General features: G+C 48.9%; 1 protein-coding gene across 6 annotated transcripts in view; it reads right to left on the bottom strand.

The window, feature by feature from the left end:
• Positions 1 to 23,716, bottom strand: part of sgsm2 (small G protein signaling modulator 2) — a 220,574-nt gene that overhangs the window by 72,126 nt on the left and 124,732 nt on the right. For all 6 annotated transcript variants that reach the window (XM_078422583.1, XM_078422578.1, XM_078422577.1 and 3 more), the window contains exons 3-6: positions 10,850 to 11,012; positions 7,027 to 7,185; positions 2,886 to 2,953; positions 1,890 to 2,035 (exon numbers count right to left, since the gene is read on the bottom strand). In XM_078422583.1, the coding sequence (XP_078278709.1) occupies positions 1,890 to 2,035; positions 2,886 to 2,953; positions 7,027 to 7,185; positions 10,850 to 11,012 (536 nt within the window). The remainder of the gene's footprint in view (positions 1 to 1,889; positions 2,036 to 2,885; positions 2,954 to 7,026; positions 7,186 to 10,849; positions 11,013 to 23,716) is intronic.

The following is a 23,716-nucleotide window of genomic DNA, read 5'->3' as shown; positions in this document are numbered from 1 at the left end:
GTCTGAAGGGTTGAAACGTCACCTGTTCCTTTTGTCCAGAGGCGGTGCCTGACCCCCCGATGAGTTACTCCAGCACTTTGTGTCTATCCTCAGTGTAAACCAGCATCTGCGGTTCCTTCCTACACGTTATGTGAAAGTTATTTTTACCCCATTTGATTCAGTCTGGTAAACCCTCCTCTACTAAGTGAACGAATGCTGGCTCGAAGGGCGGTGCTGGCTCGAAGGGCTGAATGGCCTCCTCCTGCACCTATTGTCTATTGTCTATTGAATGCCATTTCCTCAAGTAGTTCCGATTTTGGCATCTGACCTGGAAACCCCAAATCTGGCCATTGACTTCACGTGATAACAAGTGAACCCACAGCACATCTCCAGAGAGAAATAACCTTGAACCCTCTCCAGAACAGGAGCTCCACCATCTCATATTTCACAAGCTCAAAAGATATCGGAGTAGTATCAGGCCATTCGGCCCATCTCGGCGTCTACTCCACCATTCAATCCTGCCTTCTAATCCCATTTTCCTGCCTTCTCCCCATAATCCCTGTCACCCGTTCTCACCAAGGATTTGTCTATCTCTGCCTTAAAAGTATCCACTGACTTGGCCTCCACAGCCCTCTGTGGCAATGAGTTCCACAGATTAACTACCCACTGACTAAAGAAGTTCCTCCTCTCCTCACCTCCTTCCTAATCCACGCCCTTTAATTTGGAAGTTTTGTTTGGGTTGCTTACAACCTAATGGCATAAACATGCGATTATCTAATCTTAAGTAAATTACCTAATAACAGCCTCCTCCCTTGGCAAGGCAGTTTTAATTCCAGGACAATGACATTCATTAGATTTATTATAAGAAAATAACTGCAGATGCTGGTACAAATCGAAGGTATTTATTCACAAAATGCTGGAGTAACTCAGCGGGTCAGGCAGCATCTCGGGAGAAAAGGAATGAAGAAGGGTCTCGACCCGATAAGTCGCCCATTCCTTCTCTCCTGAGATGCTGCCTGACCTGCTGAGTTACTCCAGCATTTTGTGAATAAATACCTTCATTAGTTTTATTTATCAATACAAAGGTTCACCACTGATTTTCTGGCAACGGGTAGGTCTGGCGCCTTCTTTAATCCGGACAAAATTACGAGAGAGCACTTGAAATCCCCACTGAACCCCCCCCCCTCCCGATTACGTGTCCCCTAGGCCGGGTGAGGCGGCCGATCTCGACTTCATCGAGACTTCCGCGGCCGATCAGCGGGCCGAATCTGCATTCTGAAAGACTGGAGCGACTAGGTTTGTATACACTGGAATTTAGAAGGATGAGAGGGGATCGTATCGAAACGTATAAGATTATTAAGGGGTTGGACACGTTAGAGGCAGGAAACATGTTCCCAATGTTGGGGGAGTCCAGAACCAGGGGCCACAGTTTTAGAACAGAGATGAGGAAAAACATTTTTAGTCAGAGAGTTGTGAATCTGTGGAATTCTCTGCCTCAGAGGGCAGTGGAGGCCAATTCTCTGAATACATTCAAGAGAGAGCTAGATAGAGCTCTTAAGGATAGCGGAGTCAGGGGGTATGGGGAGAAAGCAGGAACGGGGTACTGATTGAGAATGATCAGCCATGATCACATTGAATGGCGGTGCTGGCTCGAAGGGCCGAATGGCCTCCTCCTGCACCTATTGTCTATTGTCTATTGTCTATTGTCTATTGCCCCCGGGGCTCTGGAACACCGGCCCGGCCGGAGCCGGCAGATCCGTTCCCACGGCCGACTTGGCGTGCCGGCCTCTCGGCCCCCTCAAGCCCGTGACCTCTGTTGGTCCGGCAAGTCTCTGGAAACAACGGTGCCGGAAAATCGTTGGTGGACCCGTAAACGCTGATGTGTTGCTGATGTGACGTTGACTCCTTACACCAAGTGCCGGCCGTTTAGACGGGGAGTCCTGGTGTCCATGTGCACAGTGGATCCGGTGCCTCTGGACCAGCTCATCGGCAGATGGGTCTGTCCAGTAATGGTCGGCCGTTTTAAGTTTCGTATACTCCAGAGCACAGGGACCAACTGTAACAGGGGAACATGGACATAATTACCATCCTGTACTGAAGCAGAGCAAAAATGGACGTGAGATCAGAATGCGTGCAACCATTATGCGATAAAAGTAACAAAAATCAACTGCAGATGCTGATTTCTGCCAAAGATAGAAGACACAAAATGCCGGAGTAACTCAGCGGGTCAGGCAGCATCTCTGGAGAACATGGATCGGTGACGTTTCAGGTCGGGACCCTACGTCAGACTGATTGTGGGAGGTGGGGCCTACTTGATCTCCTGGTTGCTGAACACTTTAATTCCCCCTCCCATTCCCACACAGACCTTTCTGTCCTGGGCCTCCTCCACTGTCAGGGTGAGGCCCAGCGCAAATTGGAGGAACAGCACCTCATATTTTGCTTGGGTAGCTTACAGCCCAGCGGTATGAACATTGATTTCTCTAACTTCAAGTAACCCTTGCTTTCCTTCTCTTCTCTCTCTCTCCGTCCCCTCCCCCACCGTAGTTCTCCGACTAGTTTCACTGTCCTCCTGATTAATTTTACTGATCGTATGTCTCCTTGCTGCCTTCCTCTCAGCTAACTATTCTACACTTCCTAGGTGGACACAAAATGCTGGAGTTAACTCAGCGGGCCAGGCAGCATCTCGGGAGAGAAGGAATGGGTGACGTTTCGGGTCGAGACCCTTCTTCAGACTGATGTCAGGGGAGGTGGGGCGGGACAAATTCTTGCAAGGACATTTGCAAATTCCTGAGTTAAATTAGGGAATTCGTGTACGATCTTTAAAATTCCAGCAAGCTTCTCCCTCCCATATAATTCATCTTGGATACTTTATCTAAGAGGCATTCAAAGATTATTTCAAACCTTACCAAGCAGAGAAGCGAGGATCGGGCCACAGACTGGATCTGCTATCAAAGCTTGCTTCTCGTAATATTTACTAGAAGGGAAACAAAAGAACTAGATTTAGATATGAAATTTGCAAGCATCACCGTTTTCCAAGTTGATGTTGAGCAACAAACGACCTGCTGGGGGGAACTCTGCGGGTCGAGCAGCATCTGTGGAGGGAGATGCAGAGTCAACGTTTCGGGTCGAGACCCTTCGCCCGGGACATCATCGAGATGAAGGGTCCTGACCTGAAATATTGAATCCCCCAGTTCCCCCACAGATGCCGCTCGGTCTGCCGAGGTCCCGTTCCAGATTCCAACATCTGCAGTCTCTTGTCTCCCAGGTCCAGGATATTGTATGGGTTGCAAACCTAGAATACATTGCAATGAGAACAATGGAGGTACATGGCAGATAGGGTTGCAGCAGTGGCCTGGACACAGGTTGTGGCTTTTCAATGGGTCCAGAGGAAGGAAAAGGAGTTAATTAGACAAATCACGGCCCTATTAACCATTGGAACGGCCCTATTAACCATTGGAACCATGGTCCAATTGAGCTCGATCAGCAGAGAGTCAGCCAGGCATAGGCTCTTGAGATGGGTATGAGTGTTGATTTTAACACGCAGCCAACTGAAGTACTCTTCCTCCCCCTGCCTTCACTCTGAGGCAGGTCCACGAGCTTATGTTTTGTGTCGTGATCGCAAAAGAATCATCTTATAGCTAGACGGACACAAAATGCTGGAGTAACTCAGTGGGACAGGCAGCATGTCTGGAGAGAAGGAATGGGTGATGTTTTGGGTCGAGACCCTTATTCGGACTGTCCCGATGAGTTACTCCAGCATTGGAGGCCTGTTTCTGTGCAGTATCTCTAATGTCTAAAATGACACCAATGCATGTTAGTAATAGCGTGCGAAAGAAGGCCAACCTGTTTAAAACCGCGCCAATAATTAAATCAGGTCCAGTGTATTATTAATGATGTGGTTTAGTCACTGCTCCACATAGAATCTATAAACAAATTGGCCATGGCTGCAAGCACTCCACTTTGCACAGTTACAGATACGAAGCACGTGGCCTTGAATTTAATCTCACTGACGACACACTGGTCAACCTGAGGAGCACCTTCAGCAACAGGCTGGTTCCACCAAGATGCAGCACAGAACGCCACAGGAGATCCTTCTTCCCAGGGGCTATCAAACTGTACAACCCCTCCCCCTTCTGTCATGGGGTAGACTGACTCCCTCCCTCCCTCCCTCCCTCCCTCCCTCCCTCCCTCCCTCCCTCCCTCCCTCCCTCCCTCCCTCCCTCCCTCCCTCCCTCCCTCCCTCCCCTCCTCCCCTCCCTCCCTCCACTCCCTCCCCTCCCCTCCCCTCCCCTCCCCTCCCTCCCTCTTGAATTCCACCAAGATGCAGCACGGAACGATACAGGAGATCCTTCTTCCCTGTGGCTATCAAACTGAACAACTCCTCCCCCTTCTGTCGTGGGGTAGACTGAACCCCCCCCCCCCTCCCTCCCCCCCTCCCTCCCTCCCTCCCCCCTGTTGTACTTCGTGGTCCGGTACTTGTTGTACCTTTGTTGTGACTCTGGAAGGACCACAAGTACACATGTTTATGATGTTATCATGGTGGAGCTTAACTCCAGGCTGTTTATTCCAAGGCCGCCTGGATCCAGAGTGACCGCCTAATCACACCAATCACTTATATACACAGGCATACAAAGTAGTCCTTGTGACCAACAAAGTAGTCCTAGCAATATCACAACATCCCCCTTGTCTTATATCTTACAACTCCCTCCCTCCCTCCCTCCCCCTCCCTCTCTCCCTCCCTCTCTCCCTCCCTCCCTCCCTCCCCCTCCCTCCCTCCCTCCCTCCCCTCCCTCCCTCCCCTCCCTCCCCTCCCTCCCTCCCTCCCTCCCTCCCCTCCCTCCCTCCCTCCCTCCCTCCCTCCCTCCCTCCCTCCCTCCCTCCCTCCCTCCCTCTGTCCCTCCCTCCCTCCCTCCCTCCCCAATCTTTGCACATCCCCAATCCTTTTCCACTCATCACTTTAGTTTCATGTTTCATGTAGGTTGTTGTGTTTTATGACTGATGGCAGATCGATTTCCCTCCTGGGATAAGTAAAGTTCTATCACATCGTATCGTGTCTCCCCACATCGTAGATTTTAAGAAGAGAGAGGCTAAAGAATCCTTGGCCAATTCCGCCATGGCTTCTGGAAGCTGTCATTAATAATCGGCCTGTAACATATCATTGGATATTCAGCCTGAAGGGGAACAGGCCAGAAAGTGGCACGAGTAAATTAAACAAAATATAACTGGCTTCAGGCTAGAGAGTTGTTGACACAGAAATGCATTCTCCACAAAGTCAGCATGCATTATTCACACTGGCCCTGTGTCATTAAATAGAAGATGTAAATGTTTACCAGAATGCTGCCTGGATTTGAGGGCATCATCTATAAGAACAGAATAGGAAAGAACTGCAGATGCTGGTTTAAACCGAAGATAGACACAAAAAGCTGGAGTAACTCAGCGGGACAGACAGCATCTCTGGAGAGAAGGAATGGGCGACGTTTCGGGTCGAGACCCTTCTCCAGGATGGATAAACGTGGACTGTTTTCTCTGGAGCGTCGGAGGCTGAGGGGAGACTTGACGGAAGTATTTAAAATTACGAGGCACAGATAGGGTTTGACAGTGAGAAGCTTTTACCCCGAAGGTGGAAATGAGGCATAGATAGGGTGGACAGTCAGAACCTTTTACCCCAAGGTGGAAACGTCAAGGATTGGAAGGCACAGCTTTAAGATGAGAGAGGCATAGTTTAAAGGACATGTGCGGGACAAGTTTTCTTTTGCACAGAGGGTGGTGGGTGCCTGAAACGCACTGCCAGGGGGGGTGGTGGTGGCAAATATGATGGAGGTGTTTAAGAGCCTTTTGAATGGGCACAGGGATATGCAAGGAATGGAGGGATATGGATCACATACAGGCAGAGGGATTTAGTTTAAGGTGGCATCTTGTTCATCATGGGCATTGTGGACTGAAGTGGGCCTGTCTGCGTGCTCTACGATGCTCTATGATATTTACTATGTTGTAGAAAGACCTTTCATGGGTCCTTATTTGGACCCACGATTGTAAATGAATGGGATAAATATCTGTGTGGGATGAGACTGAGATGACCATATATTTCACAGGGAAGAGGATGGGGCAGGATGCTTGGAACACCACAGGTTAGAGGGAACAAGGAATGAATTTTGCGGAATCTATCAATGCCAACAATGGGACATCAGGGATGAAGATTCTCCTGCGTAGGAAGGAACTGCAGACGCTGGTTTTGCACCAAAGACAGATGCAAAATGCTGGAGTAACACAGCGGGACAGGCAGCGTCTCTGGACAGAAGGAATGGGCAAGGGGTCTATCCAGAGATGCCGCCTGTCCCGCTGAGTTACACCAACATTTTGTGTCCATGACTATTATCCTGATGGGGATGAAGTGCATTGGGGAAGGCGATCGTGAGGGAACCCAGTTATCGTCAAGGGAGGCAGCGTATATGATGGGGTGGGTAGTCGCATCACCATTCACAAGCACAAGGGGAATGGCGGGGACGAGGAGGGAATGAACTGTGTCTCGAATGAATGAACTATGCCTCCGCCCGAAACGTCACGCTTTCCTTCTCTCCTGAGAAGCTGCCTGACCCACTGAGTTACTCCAGCTGAAGGTATGACCTAGATATTGCTTGCGGCAGTGGCTACCTTTCATGACCCAGGTCACTCTGACCATTGTCACTTGAGCCAGAGGTGGAGGCCTCTATTGCCATCTTCACCGCACCTTGGCGCAGCGGTAGAGTTGCTGCTTTACAGCGCCAGGGACACGGATTCGATCCTGACTATGGGCGCTGTCCCGTACAATGGTTTGTACCTTCTCCCGGCGACCGCGTGGGTTTGCTCCGGTGCTCCGGTTACCTCCCGCAGTCCAAAGACCTACAGGTTTGCAGGTTAATTGGCCTCGGTGAAAATGGTGAACTTGGCCCTCGTGCGTAGGATACTGCTAGCGTACGGGACGATCGCTGGTCACCACGGACCCGGTGGGCCGAAAGCTCGGTTTCCGCTCTGTATCTCTAAAGTCTAAAGTTCACATTGGAATCTTACCTGGAGTTATCAACGATGTATTGAACGATCTTATCCAGGACCTTCTCAAACAAGGCTGTTCGCACCCAGATATGCTTGATGGCTTGAGGAGTAAGGGTCGGGGGCTTGGATATGGATCCCTGCCTCTTCAGAGATTCCTGCCCATTTGAGGGCTTCTTCCTGCCATTTTAGACACACACACACAAATACATGAGAGTCGAACGCTTAATAGGAAAGCTGTATCCTGCTCGATCATGTTATAACGTATATAATGCTTGCACAAAACAGTCAAAACATTATCTCATTAATGCAGGAGCGCCCGAGGAAGAAAAATATCAAAACATCTAATGTCACATCAACTTTCAGTAAAGAGAGAACCGGACTCTCTGGTATTCAGAAATCTGGAATTCAGAAATCCGACCTGTGAAAAAAACTCGACTTCGAATCTCTTAATATAGAAGGTTTTCTTAGCTATCGTTTAAAAAAAAGTTTTTTAGCGATGGTGTAGATGGAGCTGTAAGAAAATAACTGCAGATGCTGGTATAAATCGAAGATATTTATTCACAAAATGCTGGAGTAACTCAGCAGGTCAGGCAGCATCTCAGGAGAGAAGGAATGGGTGACGTTTCGGGGTGAGACGTTTCAGTCTGAAGAAGGGTCTCGACTCGAAACGCCACCCATTCCTTCTCTCCTGAGATGCTGCCTGACCTGCTGAGTTACTCCAGCATTTTGTGTAGATGGGACTTGTTGGTCGGTATGGGCAAGTTGGGCCGAAGGGCCTGTTTCCACACTATGACTTTATGATATAGTGTGGAAGCAGGCCCTTCGGCATAGCAAGTCTGCACTGACCAGCGGTCACCCCGTACACGAGCCCAATCCTACACGCTAGGGACACTTTTACATTTTTTACCAAAGCCAATTAACCTACAAACCTGTACGTCTTTGAGGTGTGGGTGGAAACCGGAGCACCCGGAGAAAACCCAGGCAGTCACGGGGAGAACGTACAAACTCCGCAGAGACAGCAGCCACAGTCAGGATTGAACCGGGGTCTCTGGTGCTGCAAGGCAGCAACTCTGCCGCTGTGCCACTGTGCCACCCTGTCATGGTGTGGGTTTAATTGAGAGATAGATGTGGATGAACTTTGGGCAAGACAATGGTCAAATCTAAATTCCAATGGCGGGGAGGTAATGATACACAGCCAACTTACTGTCTAAGTCGTATGAAGAGTGACCTTGGGTGCAGTTTATGTGGAGTTTGCACGTTCTCCCTGCGACTGTGTGGGTTTCCTCTGGGTGCTCCGGTTTCTTCCCACATCCCAAATACGTGCAGGTTTGTAGGTTAATCGGCCCTCTGCAAATTGGCCCGTATGTGTAGGGATTGGATGAGAAAGCGGGATAGCATAGAACTATTTTGAACGGGTAGACACAAAATGCTCAGCGGGACAGGCAGCATCTCTGGAGAGAAGGAATGGGTGACATTTCGGGTCGGGACCCTTCTTCAGACTAAGGGCGAACGGATGGTCGATGTTTGGCGTGGACTCGGTGGGCCAAAGGTGCCTGTTTCCATGCTGTATCTCTAAACTAAACTAAAAGTTTCCAGTGTTAAAGGACTACTATAGCCAGCATTAGCTAACAGTGTTATTACAGCAGAAATTAATAATGCATATTTCCATCCAATTCCATGAAACCATGAGAAAGATCTTGGACAACATTGCACAATGCTCAGAAATGAAAGATTCAAATTCCCTTTTACCAGGTCATAATAATTGGACTTCTGGTGCATCTGGTCTTAATAACTAAAATGTTGTGGCAATAAATTAAGATGTAAATGGAAGAACAGGCACAACTCGTTCTTGTACACACTGCTCATGGTTTAATAACTGTAGGCATGTCGCTGAGTGAGTTGGAGAGAAGAAAGACTTTAAACCACATCATTTTACAGGGATCGGACAGGTTTGGAGGGATGTGGGCCAAAGGCAGGCAGGTGGGACTAGTGTAGCTGGGACATGTTGGCCGGTGTGGGCAAGTTGGGCCGAAGGGCCTGTTTCCACACTGTACCACTCTATGACTCTATGACTCTAGTCCAAGTGACCATTCCAACTGGTACTGTTCCTGACGATATTGATCCTCACTACAGTGCTGTCTGTACGGAGTTTGTCCGTTCTCCATGTGACCGTGTGGGTTTTCTCTGGGTGCTCCGGTTTCCTCCCACACTCCAAAGACGTGCGGGTTTGTGGGTTAATTGGATTCTGTAAATTGTCCTCTCATGTGTGGGGTAGAACTAGTGCACAGGCGATCATTGGTCAGCGTGGACTCGGTGGGCTGAAGGGCCTGTTTCCACGCTGTATCTCCCTAACTAACCTAATTGTCAGGCACAATCTCTGGAGAACGTGGATAGGTGATGGTTTGGGTCAGGACTGATTGTAAAGGGGGGAGGAGAAAGTGAGAAAAGGGGTGGGGCAGGACAAAGCCTGGCAGGTAATGGACTGATACAGGCGACAAGGCGTAAATAAGCCTTGGATAAAGGTCAGAGATGAAACGACAGAAGGTGTGAGACCAGGTGTGCCATCTGAACGTTCTCCCTATGACCTGCGTGGGTTTTCTCCAGGTGCTCCGGTTTCCTCCCGCACTCCAAAGACATACTGGTTTGTAGGTTAATCGGCTTGGTATAATTGTGAATTGCCCAGAGAGTGGGTGTTCTTGCTATTGAGGGCGTGCAGCGTAGGTTTACTAGGTTAATGCCCTGAATGGCGGGACTGTCATATGTTGAAAGACTGGAGCGACTAGGCTTGTCTACACTGGAATTTAGAAGGATGAGAGGAGATCTTATCGAAACATATAAGATTATTAAGGGGTTGGACACGTTAGAGGCAGGAAACATGTTCCCAATGTTGGGGGAGTCCAGAACAAGGGGCCACAGTTTAAGAATAAGGGGTAGGCCATTTAGAACTGAGATGAGGAAAAACTTTTTCAGTCAGAGAGTTGTGAATCTGTGGAATTCTCTGCCTCAGAAGGCAGCGGAGGCCAATTCTCTGAATGCATTCAAGAGAGAGCTGGATAGAGCTCTTAAGGATAGCGGAGTCAGGGGGTATGGGGAGAAGGCAGGAACGGGGTACTGATTGAGAATGATCAGCCATGATCACATTGAATGGCGGTGCTGGCTCGAAGGGCCGAATGGCTTCCTCCTGCACCTATTGTCTATTGTGTCGGATAGTGTTACTGTGCAGGGATCGCTGGCTGGCGCGGACCCGGTGGGCCGAAAGGCCTGTTTCCGTGCTGTATCTCGAAACCGCAAAAAAGGGTCCCGACCCGAAAGATAGCCTATCCATGTCCTCCAGAGATCCTGTCAGGCCCGCTGAGTTACGCCAGCCCTTTGCGTTCTAAACCAAATGAAGACCAGCCTGAGCTTCGGGTTTATAGTTTAGTTTAGAGATTTTTTTAATAGTGTATAGAGAGATAAAGCGGAGAAACAGGCCCTTCGGCCCACCGGGTCTGTGCCGACCCGCGATCCCAGCGCATTAACACTATCCGACACACACAATTTACAGGTTTTTATTCACAAAATGCTGGAGTAACTCAGCAGGTCAGGCAGCATCTCGGGAGAGAAGGAATGGGCGACGTTTCGGGTCACCCATTCCTTCTCTCCCGAGATGCTGCCTGACCTGCTGAGTTACTCCAGCATTTTGTGAATAAAAACCTTCGATTTGTACCAGCATCTGCAGTTATCTTCTTATAATACGCAATTCACACGTCCACCCGGCCAATTAGCCAACAAGCCTGTACGTGGTTGGAGTGTGGGAGTGTGTCGGAGGCCCAGTGGGTGCCTGAGTTCCATTCCTACTTACTTGTTGTCTGCCTGTTGCTGCAGCTCGTGAACCTTTGCGCACAGCTCTCTGGCCACTGGGTAGATTTTCCCCACCTTCAGGAAGAGCGCGGCCACCTTGTCGCTCCGCAGGAAGCCGGCCGCCCGGCGCTTCAGCAGGTAGAGCAGGCAGGCCTCCACCATAGCTGGAACGAGAAGAAAGAGGTAATGGGGCTGGTGGTGCAACTCAGTCTCAGCAACAGGTGGGACAATCCTTCAGCAAAACTCCGTGATCTATTTAGCTTAGTTTGTAGAGACACAGCACGGAAACAGGCCCTTCGGCCCACCGAGTCCACGCTGACCTATCATGATGCCGAGCTCATAAGGAGTAGGAGTAGAATTAGGCATTCGGCCCATCACGTCTACTCTACTACCCCAGAACCAGGGGGTCACAGCTTAAGGATAAGGGGGAAGTCTTTTAGGACCGAGGTGAGAAAACATTTCTTCACACAGAGAGTGGTGAGTCTATGGCATTCTCTGCCACAGAAGGTAGTTGAGGCCAGTTCATTGGCTATATTTAAGAGGGAGTTAGATGTGGCCCTTGTGGCTAAAGGGATCAGGGGGTATGGAGAGAAGGCAGGTACAGGTTACTGAGCTGGATGATCAGCCATGATCATATTGAATGGCGGTGCAGGCTCGAAGGGCCGAATGGCCTACTCCTGCACCTATTTTCTATGTTTCTATGTTTCTATGTTTACTATCCTATCCTAATACTATCCCACATACACTAGAGACAATTACATTTATAATACCAAATAAACCTACAAACCTGAACGTCTTTGGACTGTGGGAGGAATCCTAAGGACATGTGGGTTTGTAGATTAATTGGCTTCTGTAAATTGCCCCTTGTGTGTAGATGGGAAAGTAGGATAACATAAAACTAGTGTGAATGGGTGAGCGATGGTCGGCATGGACTCGGTGGGCTGAAGGGTCTGTTTTCCATGTTGTATCTTTGTCTCTTTAGTTTAGTTTAGAGATACAGCAGAAACAGGCCCTTCGGCCCACTGAACCCACGCCGCCCAGCGATCCCCGCACACTAACACTATCCTACACACACTAGGGACGATTTACCATTATACCAAAGCCAACAAACCCACGGGGAGAACGTACAAACTCCGCGCAGACAGCGCCCGTGGTCAGGATCGACCCCGGGTCTCTGGCGCTGTGAGGCAGCAACTCTACCGCTGCGCCACCGTGCCGCCCGGTGACAGAATCCTTACTGGATTACTGACAAGTTCAAATTCCACATGGCAGCTGGGGAAATTTAATTTAGTTGAGCATATAAATATGAAATAAAGGCTGAAGATTTATAATGGTGATATTTAAAGTCTCTGGTTGTCACAAAAATCCATTTTGCCCATTAATATCCTCCAGTCATAGAGTCGTGTAGTTGTTCAGAAACAGGCCCTTCGGCCCAACTCGTCCACGCTGACCGAGATGCCTCGTCCAAATTCGCCCCATTTGTCTGCATTTGGCCCATATCGTAATAAACCTTTCCATGGCCCATATCCCTCGAAACCTTTCCTATCCATATACCTGCCCGAGTGTATTTTAAATGGTGTTATAGTACCTGCTCTCAACTACCTCCTCTGGCAGCTCATTCCCTCGGCCAACCACACTCTGAGTGAAAGGTTTGCATCACAGGTTTGTATTAAATCTTTATCCTCTTACCGTAAACTTGTCCTCTGGTTTTTGATTCCCCTACCCTGGTTAAAAGATGAGCGGAGATGGCCAAGAGTTCAGTTCAGTTTCAGCTTCACTTCAGTTTTTAGCTCTCAAGTTCCTAGGTGCGAATATCACCAACAATTTATCCTGGTCCATCTCCATTGGATGCAACGGCCAAGAGAGCACCCCAATATCTCCCCTTCCTCAGAAGACCATGTTGTCTCCATTGACCATTACCAGCTTCTACAGATGTGCCATAGAGCTTTGTGCAGCCCGAGACTGCAAGAAATTGCAGAGTGTGTAGGAAGGAACCACAGGTGCTGGAGGTACACTGGAGGTACACACAAAATGCTGGAGTAACTCAACGGGACAGGCAGCATCTCTGGATAGATGGATCTTTGGATCTCTGGATCTTCTGGATCTCTGGATCTTCTGGATCTCTGGATCTCTGCCACAGAAGGTAGTTGAGGCCAGTTCATTGGCTATATTTAAGAGGGAGTTAGATGTGGCCCTTGTGGCTAAAGGGATCAGGGGGTATGGAGAGAAGGCAGGTACGGGATACTGAGTTGGATGATCAGCCATGATCATATTGAATTGCGGTGCAGGCTCGAAGGGCCGAATGGCCTACTCCTGCACCTATTTTCTATGTTTCTATGTTTCTATGTTTCTATGATGCTGCCTGGCCCGCTGAGCATTGTGTGCCTGACTTCAAGACATTGCAGAATGTTGTTGATGTCGACCAGACCATCATTCAGACCAGTGTCCGATCTCCCACCATCACCCCCACCTACACTCCACGCTGCCTCGAGAAAGCAGCCAACGTCAACAAGGACCACCTTCAGCCCGGTTGTTCCTTCTTCTCCCATCTACCATCGGGCTGAAGATACAAAATCACGAAGGCCTGCACCACCAGGCTCAGGAGCAGTTTCTTGCCCGTGGTTACCAGACCACTGAAGGCTCCTCCAATTGACCGGCGTGACATTTAAAACACTACCAGGCACCAATTACCCACCCCTCACTGTCCAGATTTATTCTCTATTAAAAGTACAAAAACATTTCAATGTATACAAAAGAGCATTTACAAATATTATTCATTGCTTGGGATGAAAATATGGAATGATTGAGACATACTCAAGGTTTCCCGGATACCAGGAACATTATTCTGTCTTATTTTCTGGAGTATTGATCATGCGGTACAATGTGGAGATGTAATTACGTTTAATATTAACAATCTTCTTTTCATGATCTGTGATTAGCTGTGGATGTACAGAAAATTGATCTGTTCTTTAGTGCGCCATTATTTACTTCAACAGTAATGTTTCATTACTTCCAATGCTTGATCGTTGCAGATTAATACCCCTGACTTTGTATTTTCATCCATGGTGGCGCAGCGGTAGAGTTGCTGCCTCACAGCGCCAGACACCCGGGTTCGATCCTGACTACGGGGACTGTCTGTACGGAGTTTGTACGTTCTCCCCGTGACCTGCGTGGGTTTTCTCCTGGTGCTCCTGTTTCCTCCCACACTCCAAAGACGTACAGGTTTGTAGGTTGATTGGCTTGGTATAAAAATGTAATTGTCCCTAGCGTGTGTCGTGTGGAGATCGCTGGACGGCGCGGACACGGTGGGCTGAAGGGCCTGTTTCCGCACTGTATCTCTAAACTAAACTAAACCAAATGCCTTTTAACATTTGAAAATTATAAATATACCCAAATGACAGGGAGAAGGAACCATTGATGACAACAACCTTTGTTGCCTACATCTGGTAGCCACAACAGGTCTCTCAATATGACTGCCATTGCAAGTTCAGTTTAGGTTAGTTTAGAGCTCTCATGGAAACACGCCCTTTGACCCACCTCTGACCGTCGGACACCACGCATGTCACACTAGTTCAATGTTATCCCACATTCTCATCCACTCCCTACACACTGGGAGTCATTTACAGAGGCCAAGTAACCTACAAACCTGCATGTCTTTGGGATATGGGAGGAAACCGGAGCACCTGGAGAGTACCCACATCGTCACAGGAAGAACGTGCAAACTCCACACAGACAGCACTCACAGTCAGGATCGAACCCAGGTCTCTGACGCTGTGAGGCAGCAGCTCTACCAGTTGCGCCACCGTGCCACATGAGTGTTTGACTTTGGCACAGACTACACAATTAATCGGTGGTACATTCAATCGGATGGCCGACACCTTGGACGCTGGACGATGATATAATCATGTTTTTAATATTAAAGAACCACAGTGCAGGACTAAATGAACTCCTCACAGTCAAGCAATCGTGTGTAATGCAATTACACGTCCAATTCACAGGTCCCATTATCGTCATTGTATTGGATCATTATTATTTCCTGTCATCACACAACTGGTTGCCAATAACGAGCACATTTTAGTCGATTGGGGATTTGGTGTCTGCACCTGAAGCATATGACCAATTCGTGCCAAGAGTATGGCAGTCATCAGGAAGACATATCCCTCGAGGCTGTCGCACGGAATATGTACCTGACCTTTCCCCAGATTCCGCTGCCATGTGTGCCTTACACAAGAAGCCCACCCCTGTTCTGCTGATTAGTATTGGATGAATCATGGAGACTTCTCAAAGGCATTAATGTCTTTCTTGAGAGGAGAGGATCGAGACGAGGCAGAGGGCACTTACTTGCATTTATGGCCCTCTTCCTTGTTCCTGAGTAGATAGAGACCGAATAAGGGTTCCGACCCGAAACGTCACCCACCTATAACAATTACAGCACGGAAACAGGCCCGTTCGGCCCTACCAGTCCACGTCGACCACTTTCTCTGACCTAGTCTCATCTACCTGCTCTCAGACCATAACCCTCCAATCCCCTCCCATCCACATACCTATCCAATTTACTCTTAAATAATAAAATCGAGCCTGCCTCCACCACTTCCACCGGAAGCTCATTCCATACAGCCACCACCCTCTGAGTAAAGAAGTTACCCTAAACTTTTGTCCCTTAATTCTGAAGTTTTGTCCCCTTGTTGGAATCTTCCCCACTCTCAAAGGGAAAAGCCTACCCACGTCAACTCTGTCCGTCCCTCTTAAAATTTTAAAAACCTCTATCAAGTCCCCCCTCAACCTTCTACGCTCCAAAGAATAAAGACCCAACCTGTTCAACCTCTCTCTGTAGCTTAAGTGCTGAAACCCAGGCAACATTCTAGTAAATCTCCTCTGTACCCTCTCCATTTTGTCGACATCCTTCCTATAATTTGGCGACCAGAACTGCACACCAGACTCCAGATTCACAGCGGAAGACAAGGTTACCAGAGTCGCATCCCTATAATTCTCCTCCAGAACCTCTCTCTCCCCCCCCCACCCTTTGTTCAGTTTATCATTGCAACGTGTACCCAGATACAGTGAAATGCTTTTGTTTGTGTGTCAAAAAAAAGACTGTACATGACCACAATGAAGCCATCCAGAGTACACAGATAAAGGATAAAGGGGGCAACATTTAGTTCAGTTTAGTTTAGTACACGGGTCCACGCCGACCAGCGATCCCCGCACACTTGCGCTATCACACACACTAGGGACATTTCACAAGGTTTACCGAACCAATTAACCGAGGAAACCAGGACCCGGGGAAAATTCGGGTAAGGTCACGGGGAGAACGAACAAACTCCGTACAGACAACACCCGTAGTCAGGATCGAACCCGGGTCACTGGCGCTGTGAGCCAACAACTTTACCGCAGCACCCCTTAGTGCAAGATAAAGTCCAATTAAGTTAGATCAAAGGTCTACAATGAGGTAGATGGGAGATCAGGACTGCTCTCTAGCTGGAGAGAGGACGGTTCAGTTGCCTGATAACAGCATCTGTCCCTGAATCAGGAGGTGCGGGTTTTTCAAACTTCTGCGCCTCTTGCCCGATGGGAGAGGGGAGAAGAGGGAGTGACTGGCGTGAGACTGGTCCTTGATTGTGCTGCTGGCCTTGCCGAGGCAGCGCGAAGTGTAGAAGTGTAAACCTCAAAAATAAATCGCCTCTTGTTTTCTAACCTGGAACAACCTTACACTTCACAAGTATATTTTCTACCCCAATATGGAATGCGTCATCGAGAGTTATTTTAATTGCGTTGAAAAATCAAATATAATGAATATGGAGTGTTTCTGGTCTAAAATACTTTCAATACAAGGTTTAAAACACGCTGGTGCAGCATTCTGTGATCCAAAGGTGGACACAGAAAGCTGGAGTAACTCAGCAGGTCAGACAGCATCTCTGGTGAAAAGGAATAGGTGAGTCGAGACCCTTCTTCACACAGAGTCTGGGGAAAGAGGAGAGGAGAGATATAGACGGTGGCTTTCCCCTGACTCTCAGTCTGAAGAAGGGACTCGACCCGAAACGTCACCTATTCCTTTTCTCCAGAGATGCTGTCTGACCCGCTGAGTTACTCCAGCTTTTCGTGTCTACCTTCGGTTTAAACCAGCGTCTGCAGTTCCTCCCTGCACTTTCTGTGATCCAATTTGTGGTACAGATCTATACCAATTAACTCGATTTAAAATCAACTAAGATCTGTACTAATCGACCAGAGAAAAGTGGCGGGACACCACCCAGTCCTACACGGTTACTGACCTCCCCACCATCGATGGGAATCTTCGGGAGTCGCTGCCTCAAAAAGGCAGCCAGCATCATCATGGACCCACACCACCCAGGCCACGCTCTCATTTCACTCCTGCCATCGGGAGGAAGGTATTAGGGGCAGTGTGGCAGTGGGAATTGTTTAGGTGCCGGAGCTGTCACTGGTGTCTGAGCGGCCGCTGTTGAATTCCCCGCTGGTTAAAATACCCCGCTGTTTATTTTGGCTTTTTTGTTTTTACAGAGGTGGTGGAGTGGTGCTCCCATGAGCTCTGGTCAGCACTGCTCCCCTGTACAGGAGCCTGATACCACTGGGCTCAACAACAGCTTCTTCCCAATAACCGGGTGTCGGGGGGTTACGGGGAGAAGGCAGGAGAATGGGGTTAGGAGGGAGAGATAGATCAGCCGTGGTTGAATGGCGGAGTAGACCCGGTGGGCCGAATGGCCTAATTCTGCTCCTATCCCTTATGACCTTGTGCACCCATCGGGCAGGCTCTTGAACACGAACAAAACTCCAACAATGGATTACTTTTGGTTGCATCAAGGGCTTCAGGCTGTTTTTGCATAAAGGGTACCCGACAGCGGGACAATTTCAGGCCCACCTTACTCACCATCGTCCCTTTGGTGCTAATGGAAGAAGTTTCATTGAAATCGGTGTTATATTTTCAAAGTTATTCACATTTTAAAGTTTAAATCTATCTCCTACGGAGGGAGGAGGGTGGAGGGAGGGAGGGGGTGGAGGGAGGGGGGAGGAGGGAGGATAAGGGGGATGGAGTGGGGGGAGGGGAGGAGGAGGGGGAGAGGGTGGAGGGAGAGGGGAGGGGAGGGGGTGGGAGGGGAGGTGAGGGGGAGGGTGGAGGGGTAGACGGGGAGGAGGGGGGGGAAGAGGGGAAGGGGAGGGGGGGAGGAGAGGGTGCTGCACCAATGCAGGAGAGGTTTGGGCCCAACGGGTCCACTTGGTCTAGTAGTTTTTATCATTTAATTTAGGTGTTTAGATCTACCTCGTTCCCCGGTTGCAATACTGAACGCTGATCATTCAGATGCACAAAATCCCATTTGGGTGGAGAGTCTCGGTAGTTTTATGCAACGGATCTTTCACTAAAACTAAACTCAACAGAAGGTGTGATTTTATTGCAGTGTCGCCTGGGATACTTAATGCCTGCACGTATTTATTGTCCAGCTGTTGCATGGTCTGGGATACAAGCTTTGTGTGAGGATAATCCAATATAAAGTGAGCAATATTGTGCAAATAAAAGCCAAATTGGCCTGATGCAAGTCATTCCACTGTTTGTTTCTGCTTTGTGTCACTCATGTGGGAACATTATAGCACTTGGTGCTTAGAGACTTTCTTGTTATGTATACACTGCACAGTGAAATCCTCGCACCTGTCGCCATGTTAAGGCACAATTTACAAAAGGAAAGAAAAAAGTCCAAAGTCCGGTCCCCATGCTGGATGTATTGGAGCTCCAGGTAAGCTCCAGGTAAGCCCCAGGCATGCCCCAGGTATGCCCCAGGTAAGCCCCAGGTAAGCCCCAGGTAAGCCCCAGGTAAGCCCCAGTAAAGCCCCAGGTATGCCCCAGGTAGGCCCCAGGTAGGCCCCAGGTAAGCCCCAGGTAAGCCCCAGGTATGCCCCAGGCTGCTGCAGGGCCTCTTCCGTCGCCCTCGACCGGCTCGGCCCATGAACCCACATCCCTCTCCTCATCTCTCTGCCTCTGTGTCCCGGGGGGGGGGGGGGGGGGGGGGAATGCTTGGGTTGTGTGCGAAGAAGGAGCTGGAGAACTGTTATCTCCAGGTTCATAAGTCGTAGGTTTAGGAGCAGAATTAGGCTATTCGGTCCATCAGGTCTGCTCTGCCATTCCATCATGGCTGATCGATCTCTCCCTCCGATCCACATCCTCCTGCCTTCTCCTCATAACCCTTGATACCGTACTGATAGATTTTGAATCGAGAAGGTTCACAAACAGAAGCTTCCCATTGGGCATTAGGGTGGTTCGCTGGCTCCTGTACCTTCTTCCTGATGGTAGCAGCGAGAAAAGTAATGTGACTATGGTGGTGTGGGTCTCAGATGATATTAGCTGTCTTCTGGCCCCATAGCAGAAGCGTCCATGTCGCGGGACTGGAAACTGGGTGGCCTGAGCTAATTCTGCGACCACTATCATCTGTTGCACAAGTAATGGCTCCCACTAGGGTGTGCCAACTGTCCCGTATTAGCCGGGACATCCCATATTTTGGGCTAAATTGGTTTGTTGCGTACGGGACCGCCCTTGTCCCGTATTAGGCACGGGGGGCGCTGCAGGCCCGGATGCTGTAGGCCCCTACACTGTAGGCCCCGTCACTGTAGGTTCCGACAGTTGAGGTCCCGACCATTTAGGTCCCGACTTTAGGTTTGCGACATTTTAGCTCCGGGCAGTCTAGGCCCGGAGGCCCGGGCGCCGCCTAACGGAGGTTGCTTAGCAACCCACATCCTAACCCGGGCGGCCGCCATTGGTGGAGCAGGAGCATGTGGCCGCTGGCTGGTGAGGTCACATGGGGCGCGGGGCGGTGACGTCACCTTGTGCCGTATTTGGAAGTGAGATAGTTGGCATCCCTAGCTCCCGCTGACTGTCGCCGGAAGCTTGCGCCCTTTTCAAGACGGACGATGACAGTGATGAAACATTTGAAACACAAACGAAGAAGAAGCTGTCTTCTTGAGGCAGCAGCACCAGTAGATCCCTTTGTTGGTGGGGAGGTCAGTACCAGAGATGTGCCACTTTCTGCACCCTCCTTGGTTCTTGGTCCAAAGGTGTGTACGCCCAGGATCTTGAAGCTGTTGACTCTCTACACCTCCAACATACTCCCACCAACAATGAACTCTACAGATGCTGCCCCAGATGAGTATTTCCCAAATTTCCCTCCAAATTTGGCTTTTTTTCCCCCGATTTTGTTTTCAAATGTGCAGCTTTGCTGTGAATTAAGGGGTGGACCAATTCAACTCTACCATTAGAAACGAAGAACTACCGATGCTGAAGATAGACACAAAATGTCGGAGAGAGGTCCCGACCCGAAACGTCGCCTATTCCTTTTCTCCAGAGATGGTACCCGACCTGCTGAGTTACTCCAGCATTTTTTGTGTTTCCTTGGTAAACCAGCATCTGCAGTTAATGTAACGAAAAGGAACTGCAGATGCAAGTTTATACTGAAGACACAAAAAGCTGATGTCACTCATATTGGAGAAAGGTCGTGACCCGAAATGTCACCTACCTATCCACGTTCTCCAGAAACGGTGCCTGACCCGCTGAGCTACTCCAGCACTTTGTGCCTATCTTTCGTATAAACCAGCATCTGCAGTTCCTTTCTATTACATTAACTGCAGATATTGGTTTACCAAGGAAAGACACTAATGCTGGAATAACTCAGCGGGCCAGGCAGAATCCCTGTAATTTGTGATTAACGTTGTGACTGTTAATCATGGGCTGGCAAATGTTACTGCACCAGAGAGCTGCCAACAGTACTGGCAGTGAATAAATTGGAGCCTCAGTTGTTGGATTCTGATCAAATCATAATCCAAAATATGGTTCATAAATCAGTGTTGCCTTTTAGAAGAATAGGCATGTCCTTAAAAAATTAGGAATCAGCATTTCTATTGTTCTAATGCGGCTTTGCAAGAGTTTGTTATAGAGTCATAGAGTCATAGAGTGATACAGTGTGGAAACAGGCCCTTCGGCCGAACTTGCCCACACCGGCCTACATGTCCCAGCTACTCTATGGTGGTGTGGGTCTCTGATGATATTAGCTGTCTTCTGGCCCCATAGCAGAAGCGTCCATGTCGCGGGGCTGGAAACTGGGTGGCCTCAGGTTTGCTCCTGACTACAGGCGCCGTCTGTACGGAGTTTGTACGTTCTCCCCGTGACCTGCGTGGGTTTTCTCCGAGATCTTCGGTTTCCTCCCACACTCCAAAGACGTACAGGTTTGTAGGTTAATTGACTGGGTAAATATAAAAATGGTCCCTAGTGTGTGTAGGATAGTGTTAATGTGCGGGGGTTGCTGGGCTGTGCGGACTCGGTGGGCCGAAGGGCCTGTTTCCTCGCTGTATCTCTAAATTTAAATCTAAATCTAAATCTAAATCTAAATCTAAATCTAAATCTAAATCTAAATCTAAATCTAAATCTAAATCTAAATCTAGCCACAGGGAGAGGTTGCACAGACTGGGATTGTTTCCGCTGGAACACCGGAGGTTGCGGGGAGACCTGACAGACGTGTACACGATTATGAGAGGCAGCGATCGGCAGGACAGCCAGAACCTATTTCCCAGCGTGGAAATGGGCATTGCTTTAAGGTCAGAGGTGGGGAGGTTTAAAGGGAATGTGCGGAGAGAGGAGTGCCTGGAACACGTTGCCAGGGGTGGTGGGAGAAGCGGAATAGACAGTGGCATTCAAGGGGCTTTTAGATTCATGGATATGCAAGGAATGGTGGGGGTATGGATCACGTGCAGGCACAGGAGATTAGTTTAACTTGGCAACTTGGTGGTGTGGGCTGAGGAGCCTGTTCTAGTGCTGCACTGTTCTCTGCTCTATGACTCATGTTAGGAGTAAAATGGGATTCAATTTACACCAAGTACTCAAGCTTTGTACACCGGTTAAAACATCCATGCCCACAATAGAGGCAATAGTGAACAGCTGGATCCATCCCCTGTCGGGCATCCATGTGTACAGAAGCGTGTACAGAAGTATGTACAGAAGCATACACAGAAATGTGTGCAGGTATGTAGAGAACTGTGTACAGAAGTGAAGGGTGTACAGAAGTATGTACAGAAGTGAAGTGCATACAGTAGTGCATACAGAAGTGCGTACAGAAGTGCGTACAGAAAGAAGTATAGGAGTGCGCAGAGGTGCGTACGGAAGTGAGTAGAAAAGTGAAGTGTGTACAGAATTGTGTACAGAAGTGAATTGCGTACAGAGGTGCGTACAGAGGTGAAGTGCGTACAGAAATGCGTACAGGTGTGGGTACAGGTGTGCACAGAAGTGCATATGGAAATGTGTACAGTATACAGAAGTGTGTACGGACGTGCATATGTGAAAGGCATGAAGGGGTGCACGCAGAATTGTGCACAGAAGTGTGTACTAACAGGGGTCTTTGGCTAACAATCACAAGCAAACTCTTGTTGAAGTGAACTACCCAGGAGCAGTGATACTACTTGTACATCTTCCGTTGTTATTCAAGCAGAGAAAATGGCATGTTTCACATGGGCTTCGTTAACAGGGAATTCTGAAAGGCTTCCATCAACAGTCAGCCCAATTCAACTCATGATTGGCGCACAGTCCCATGACGAACACTTCTTTGCAACGTGCTAAATGAGATATGCAATGGAAAATTTAATCTCCTATGCGTATTATTTTTAGCGCATTAGTGATCACATTTGCATTAAATTCCTACCCACCTGCAATACCTTAATAATCAAGTTACGAGACAGAATTTTAAATGGCAGAGCTATAAATTAAGTGCCAACAGTGCCAAAAATAGCACGGAGGAAATTAAACTTCAGGGATCCTAATGAGAATAAAAGTCTTCATTAATGGGCTCAATCTCAATATTTCCGTCCGTCTGCTAAAGACTAATGGCTCTCGAGAAAGTGAAGCCAGATAGGATATCAGCAGCAGTTAATTACAGATCCTAAAGTAGATGTTAATGTACAGGTATTGCGCCTATTCAATGGGATCAGGAACACAAAAGCTTTCATTTTCTTTCACAGATATTTTGAAGCCACGTTTAATTCCTTTTCAATGGAGTCCGTTTTATGCAGCATGGAAACAGGCCTTTGGGACACACTTGTCTATGCTGACCGAGTGGCCAATCTGAATCAATTCCATTCTCCGGCATTTAGCACATTAACCCCTCCCCTCTCCCTCTTCCTCCCCCTTAGTCGTTAAACCAGTAGGTAAACCTCTTGAGATCACCCCTTCCTTAGCCAACGATGGGCCTACCAGGGCACCACCCTGCCTGAGGCTATTTGTCGCCGGCTCTGATTAGTCCTGGTCTTTTCTCACCTCCAGCTCTTCGCCGTAACCCCACCTTCCACCCTCTACCTTCAGTCTGAAGAAGGTTTCTGACCCGAAATATCACCTGTGGGCACAATAGTGGGAGTCGCTGCCTCACAACGCCGGAGACCCGGGTTCGATCCCGACCATGGGTGCTGTCTGTACAGAGTTTGTACGTTCCCCCCATAACCCGCGTGGGTTTTATTCGAGATCTCCGGTTTCCTCCCACACTCCAAAGACGTACAGGTTTGTAGGTTAATTGGCTTGGTGTAAGTGTAAATTGTCCCTAGTGGGTGTGGGATAGTGTCAAGGGCGGCACGGTAGCGCAGCGGTAGAGTTGCTGCTTTACAGCGAATGCAGCGCCGGAGACTCAGGTTCGATCCTGACTACGGGTGCTGTACTGTAAGGAGTTTGTACGTTCTCCCCGTGACCTGCGTGGGTTTTCTCCGAGATCTTCGGTTTCCTCCCACACTCCAAAGACGTACAGGTATGTAGGTTAATTGGCTGGGTAAATGTAAAAATTGTCCCTAGTGTGTGTAGGATAGTGTTAATGTACGGGGATCGCTGGGCGGCACGGACTTG

The sequence above is a fragment of the Rhinoraja longicauda genome, chromosome 26 (genome assembly GCF_053455715.1).
Source record: "Rhinoraja longicauda isolate Sanriku21f chromosome 26, sRhiLon1.1, whole genome shotgun sequence".
Taxonomy (NCBI): Eukaryota; Metazoa; Chordata; class Chondrichthyes; order Rajiformes; family Arhynchobatidae; genus Rhinoraja; species Rhinoraja longicauda.
The sequence above is the reverse complement of the archived record's forward strand: the minus strand, read 5'-3'. Positions and strand labels throughout refer to the sequence as shown.